Source organism: Acinonyx jubatus, chromosome A1, assembly GCF_027475565.1.
Source record: "Acinonyx jubatus isolate Ajub_Pintada_27869175 chromosome A1, VMU_Ajub_asm_v1.0, whole genome shotgun sequence".
Taxonomy (NCBI): Eukaryota; Metazoa; Chordata; class Mammalia; order Carnivora; family Felidae; genus Acinonyx; species Acinonyx jubatus.
Window position 1 is genome coordinate 190,156,884 of NC_069380.1, and position 6,553 is coordinate 190,163,436.

A 6,553-nucleotide genomic window follows, 5' to 3' on the forward strand; every position below is an offset into this window, starting at 1 on the left:
GCACGTGTCTTATCTCTCAATCAGCAGTTTCCGCCTGGGGCTGAGAGAGCGTCCTCACCAGGTCCCCATTGCCGAGTTTTGCCGCACTCCAAACGCACCTGAGCCGAGCTGAAGTTAAAAGTACACTGGAGTCCTCCTGAAGGCCGAGGCTGGAGCCTAGGCGCCTTTCGGTCTACGCGGGCGATCTCGGTGGCGTCCATCCTGCTGGAGGCCGCCAAACCCGAAGCCCCAGCGGGTCCCCTAGGGCTGCGTTCCCAGTGCGGGTGCCGCTTGGCTGACGGCTTCCACTCCTCCGCGCCCAGGGGTGGGGCTTGTGCGGGGACGGAAACAGCATTTTCTGTAGCCCAGGTGACTGGGGGGCACCCTGCTCTTTGCCCAGGAGAGGCTGCCGGTCACTCTCAGGGCCCTCAAGGGAGTCATCGTCCAGTAGTGATAATGCATTTCCTACCACACTAACCAGGAAAGATCTCTGGGGGTGTATTTGGCCCCCGAGTGATCTGTGTTAAGGTGGGGGGAACCGACTTGGATGTGTGTGGGTGGGTGCTGGAGCTGTGAATTTGTATGTGCATAATTGCCAGTATGTATATGAGTGCTTGCCCTTCATGTGGGTGCTGGCACAGTGTGCCTCTATCGTTCAACTTCATTTCCAGGGCTTGTGAATGTGGTTGTATAGGCAATATAGAATATATGTCAGGCTGTCTTAAAGTGTTTGCAATCCGTGTGACTGTGTGTAGTGTTGCACACATGTGAAAACGTCTACGTCTGAGCACCTGTGTGTACAGAGTAGTCATTGCGGCTGTGCACCTGGGTATGTTTTCGGGACTGAAGACTTAGTTTCCACATGGAGAATACGTGAAATGTATGATGAGGTTTTCAGAAGTCCGTGCTGTGTTGATAATTGTGAGGAGTTGTAAGAAAATACAAATTGGTGTGCCTGTGCACAATCGTGGGCGTAAGACTATGCGTAAAACCCTGCAGCTGTGAGCTACTTACATAGAATTCGTGTGCCTCTACTGAGTGATGGTATCTTTATGCCTGCCTGCTTACAGGTTGGGGAGTGGCTCCTAGCTGTAACACATCTGAATCGGGATGTGTGCCCTGTGGGTGACAGAGAGATAATGTATAAAATTCTAGGAATGCATGAATATTGAAGTGCTGTGTGTCTTGTGGGTGTCAATGTGTTATCGTGGGAACACGCATACTTTTTGGCGTCTGTGTGGATACTGGGCTTCTGTGGATGCCAGTGATTTTTGTGAGCCCGTGTGCACATATATGCGCATGGGTTATCGGGAGCCCCAGTGTGCTGCTGCGTGATGCTGCGGGTGAAGGTCGGCTGGGTGTGTGTTGAGGACGGAGGTCCCTCTCCCCAGGGTAATTACAACTCTCTACCCGGACACCCTCACTGGTGAGCGCCTCCAGGCCAGGCAGGCGCGGACCCCGTGGAGCCGAGGCTGAACCAGGCGCCTGGAGCTCCCTCCCGGCAAGCCTCCGGCTCTGCGATCGGCCCAACCCCGGCGCTGCTGGCGCCAGGCGCCCGGGAGAGTGGCGGGTTTCCAGCCCGCCTTAGGCAGGAAACCAGGACCTCCCTTCCCCCCACCCCTGCGCACCTCTAGCCCTGCCGAGCTCCCACAAGTGGAACCTGCCCAGGACTTGGGCAGAAGTGGAACTAGTCCTCTTCTCTCCTGTGGTGTCCCCTCCTGGATCCATGCATTTGCAGGAGAAAAGTACATCTCCACGGGCTACCAACCCCAAGGATAATCTTTGATCTTCTCTGGGCCTTACCTTTCCTATCCCCACAAGGAGAGAGTGGACCTTTCTCCCTCTGCCTCTGTACTAGTAGGTCCGGCACATAGAGGGCGGTCAATAAACAATGTTGAATGAGTGCATAAAGGAGTGAATTTGTCCTTTGGAAAGAGCAGTCACATATTTATCTTCTGCCTGCGCCTGGACATCACTTTGGAGAGAAAGGCGCATTCCCTCAGCCCCACCTAGGGAAGGCGGTTGGCTGGGAAAGGCTGGTGTGGATGGGGGCACCCAGGTATGAGGGCATCCGCTGGGAAGCTACCTCCGTGGGAGGTGAAAGAGAATTCTAGGAGAAACACCACCACCCAGGGATTTCCAGGTCCCAATGAGAGCCCTGGGAAAGGCCCTTGTGGAGAGAACTGGAGATTCAGAGAGGCCCTAGCTGGGAGGGGAAATGGCGGAGGTCTGCCCAGCCAGGATGTCCCTCTGTTTTGGTGGGTGTGAGATACTGCCATGGCAGTTCTCTGGCTGTGCCAGCCTTGTGAACAGCGTGGAGGTCGTGGTCCCCTCGCTATGTGTTTACTGCCAAACGCAGATTTCTCTTGGTGTGAGCCCTGGTGCTGGTGTCTTTAGACAAGGGAACATTCTCAAGCAGTAACGATCTGGGTGGAGTGACCCAATGTGGCTGTGCTTCGGGCCTTCCATCCAGCCTTTGGACTGCATCTAGCGCCCGGAGGCGAGAAAAGTGACTCTCAGGCCCTGGAGCCCGGAACAAATCATTAAATGCCTCTGGGCTTGGAGCCTGCCTTCCTTCACTTCCCCCTCCCTCACACTCCAGTCTTCTCCAGCCAGTGGCAGTCTTTGGGATGGTGTAGCTGCCTTGGGCAGAAGAGCATGCCCTACTGGGCTCCACAGTACGGTTCACAGTCCCTGCCAGGTGGGAATGATGACTAAGGGCTGGGGGTGCTTAGGGGAGACCATTAAGGGCCTATGCTGCCTCCAGCAAGGACCTCTCATCTTCTGACTCTGAGGCTGATGGGAGTAGATGGAGCTCAGGACTGAGAATGGCTAGAATTTCGATTCTGAATTCTGTACAGTCTAGAAACAAGAAACTTTCTCTGTCTGGGTCTCAGTTTCCGTAGGTCTCAGTTTTCCAAGGAGTGGGCTCTACATGAAGGCCTTCTTTTCGCTGGATGATTCTGGATGCCTTTCCTTGGGTCCACAGGAAGGAGGTGGCAGCCACCGTCTAGGGTGTTGACAGGCTTGTGCCTCAAGTACGTAGCCCCCGCCTCCGCCCAGCCGGGAACTGGGGGTGGGGAGGCAGAGGCGGGGCCGCCTCCCTGTCCCCGCAGGCGGCCTAGAGTCCGGTAGTGCTAGCTGAGCTTAAAGCCAGGGACGGCCACCCCTTTTCCTCCTCCCCGCCCCCCTGCCATTGGCTCCGGGGAGAGGTTGACATCAAAGCCGTGGCCTTATATAAGCCAGACCCTGAAGAGGAGGCCGAAGAAGGGTTAAATAGGTCTCCCGGCGTCGGCGTCCTAGCTCGCGAGAGGCCGGTGGGCTGCGCGTCTGTCTCCAGCCTTGCCCCAGACTCTCCGAAAGCGGCGTCCAGCAGAGCGCCGCCCCAGAGCCCACGGGTGGCCCCGGCAGTCTCTCGGGCGCATGGGGCGGCGCTAATCGGGCTGGAGGCGCAGGCCAGGGGCCGCTCCAACATGAACCTCGTGGGCAGCTACGCACACCATCACCACCATCACCACCCACACCCAACGCACCCCATGCTCCACGAACCCTTCCTCTTCGGCCCGGCCTCGCGCTGTCACCAGGAGCGGCCCTACTTCCAGAGCTGGCTGCTGAACCCCGCTGACGCTGCCCCAGACTTCCCCGCCGGCGGGCCACCGCCCACAGCCGCGGCGGCCACCGCTGCCTACGGTCCGGACGCCCGGCCCGGCCAGAGCCCCGCGCGGCTGGAGGCGCTTGGCGGCCGGCTGGGCCGGCGGAAAGGCTCGGGACCCAAGAAGGAGCGGAGGCGCACGGAGAGCATTAACAGCGCGTTCGCAGAGCTGCGCGAGTGCATCCCCAACGTGCCTGCTGACACCAAGCTCTCCAAGATCAAGACGCTGCGCCTGGCCACCAGCTACATCGCCTATCTGATGGATGTGCTGGCCAAGGACGCTCAGGCCGGCGACCCCGAAGCCTTCAAGGCCGAACTCAAGAAGGCGGATGGCGGCCGCGAGAGCAAGCGGAAAAGGGATCTGGTAAGTCAGGGGGCCTGCAGGCGCCGGCCAAGGGTGCAGGCTGGGTGAGCACCCGCAGGCCCTGTATGAGCGGAAGGGGTTTGCGTTGCTGTGTGTGCGATTTTGAGAGGCTGCGGAGAGGCCGTAGTGTGGGATCGCGTGTGTGGTGGGAAGCAGATTCATATTTGAATTAATTTGTAGGGAAGATTCAGACCCGAGAAAATGCACACATCTTCTATTTCGCTTCCAATTTCAAAGGGGTCTTGATCCATCCCCGGGCTTTCCGGGAATCCACGTTAAGAATGCTGCAGGAATTTGTTACTTTAATGTGCCTGAGTGTCGATTTATGCACGTGGACTCAGTTACTGTTTTCCAAGGGTTTTTGCTGCAGAGGCTAGGCTACTTCCATTGTTGTACGGATAGGGAAACTGAGGCCCAGAGTGGGACGGGGAGGTAAAGGTCATCTACCCGAGGACTCAGAGGTGGAGCTGGGATAAAACAAGTCAGGTCTTCTACTCCATTCCGGGGCGCGTCCCACTGCCCCACTGCCCACGAGCTAGTTCTGAGGGCGACCTTGATTGTTTTGTGTGTAAAGTCTGACAACCAAGAGGCACGGGTCTCACCTACTGCTTTTGGCTTTGGAGATCGCAGTCCCTACTCGATCCTCTCCAGTGAGGGCGACACTTACTGGAGCGCGGTTCCGCTGGGCTAGGGCTCTGGGACCTCCGAAGGAGGCGATTTCCAGGCTGGCGAACTATTTTCTCTAAATTGCTGCGCTCAGGCCCGCCGCACGTTTGGCTGTAGAGCCCCGCCGGGTTTTCTTTGACCCACAGGGGCTGTAGTAAACTAGAGATAGCTCATCTGGGGAGACTGGGAAAGATCGATAGGCATCGAGTCTCCAAACAGCCGTCGGGATGTAGGAAAGGCAGGCCGGGGCGATGCCTGCCCGCCGGGAGTTTTTGGGCGTATCCCCACCCACTGCTGGTCGCCGCCTCCTTCAAGTAGCACCGCTTGGTTTCTGCTAAGAGCCGGGAAGGAGGATGGCGGGCCAGGCCCACTGGTTCCTCCTTCGCCCAGCCACCTGAGGCTCCCAGTCCACTAGCAGAGAGACTCAACCCAGTAGCCAGCCCAGACGCTAAACTAGGTTGGAAAGCGAGTGGGACTTGTGGGGGGAGCAGGTCCGAGAGCGGGAAAATTGTCGATTCCCACTCTTCCCGTTCCAACGCCTCTGCGGCCATCCTTTGGCGCCCTAAAGCCAAAACTACGCGCATCAATTTCACCAGGCACAGAAAATCCTCGTTACCAAACCTCCAGAAGTTGCCCAGCCCATCCGGGCCCCCAGGAACTCTGGCGCATAAAGGCAAATTTACGAGCCTGTTTGTCTATGTCGCAAACAGAAATCCGTCACTTATTTAAAGGCGCCCAGTTACTTCTCCCAAAACCTTCTCCCCACCCCAACTCTATGCCTGGGCGATCGGAGCAGAAAAATTTAAACCTGTCTCTCGCCTCTTTTCTTGTGTGTGTCCTCTGGCAGCAGCAACACGAAGGCTTTCCTCCTGCCCTGGGCCCAGGAGAGAAGAGGATTAAAGGGCGCACAGGCTGGCCGCAGCAAGTCTGGGCGCTGGAGTTAAACCAGTGAGCTGAGGCCGCGCCGAGGACCCCTTCACCGCTGCCCGACACCCGGAGCCCCGGGAGGAGAGGAAGGCGGCGGCGAGGGCCAGGCTCTGGGTGACGGGGGCTTATAAGGGCGCATCCCGCAGAGCCTCTGCTGCGTGCTGGCAGGTCGCTGGCTGCAACAACACACTTGGATCGCACGTGCAATGTCATTTGAAGTTGATTTTAATACATTAAGAGAAAGAGAAATATATATATATATATCCACACCCCCCCCCCCAAACTGAGAGAGTGGCTCTTGGCTGCACAATGCGGGAGAAAGGGACTGCGGGACTCCAGCGCGCTAAAAAGCACCCTTCCAACCCTCTTGGGGCGAATTTAGAACCCCCATGCTTTCTCCACTATGCCTTCTGGCTCTCTTCCTCGTTCTCCAGTCAGCTTTGCGGCAAAACCCCCCAGGCGCTCTCTTTCCTAATTAAAATGCAATAAGAGGAATCAATAGTTTTCTGCCAGGGAAAGAGAACCAAACCAGGAAGATGGAGGGGTGCCTTTTGTTGTTATTCTCCTACAAACAGTGTTTTATTTTATTTTATTTTATTTTATTTTATTGTCGCTGCACTTCCTACTTAGTTTCAAGGGAAACACTTTCTTTCCTTTCCTTCTCTCCCTTACTTCCTTTTCCTTTCCTTTCCTTTCCTTTCCTTTCCTTTCCTTTCCTTTCCTTTCCTTTCCTTTCCTTTCCTTTCCTTCTCTCCTTTCCTTCCTTCCTTCCTAAATAAAAACTTTTCCCTATGTTGAAAAGTTTTTATGTATTTAAACTACCTACCGTGCCTGCTGTGCTCAGGTGTTTATTACCCCATCCCTACCCTTTTTCTACCTCAAACCTATAAGACCACTCACCGCCCCCTCCCTTTGCCAAAGCAGTATCTATGCTCTTGATGAATAAAAGATTTTCTGAAATCGGA

The 6,553-nt window shown here is 56.1% G+C and overlaps 1 protein-coding gene across 2 annotated transcripts; it reads left to right on the top strand.

The window, feature by feature from the left end:
- The first annotated feature begins 3,113 nt into the window (after positions 1 to 3,113).
- Positions 3,114 to 6,553, top strand: HAND1 (heart and neural crest derivatives expressed 1). Of its 2 annotated transcripts, none has more exons than XM_015063948.3 (2): positions 3,114 to 3,995; positions 5,509 to 6,553. In XM_015063948.3, exons 1-2 carry the CDS (start codon positions 3,453 to 3,455, stop codon positions 5,611 to 5,613), a joined length of 648 nt encoding a protein of 215 aa, XP_014919434.2. In that variant the 5' UTR covers positions 3,114 to 3,452; the 3' UTR covers positions 5,614 to 6,553. The 2 variants fall into 2 exon arrangements, with proteins under 2 accessions (XP_014919434.2, XP_026933405.1); XM_027077604.2 differs by having other exon boundaries at positions 3,317 to 3,995; positions 5,512 to 6,553.

Excerpts from the sequence above, each read along its gene's own strand:
- HAND1 (XM_015063948.3), top strand. The coding sequence starts at position 3,453 with ATGAACCTCGTGGGCAGCTACGCACACCATCACCACCATCACCACCCA. Across the intron at positions 3,996-5,508 it reads GCAAGCGGAAAAGGGATCTG|CAGCAACACGAAGGCTTTCC; the intron begins GTAAGTCAGGGG and ends GTCCTCTGGCAG.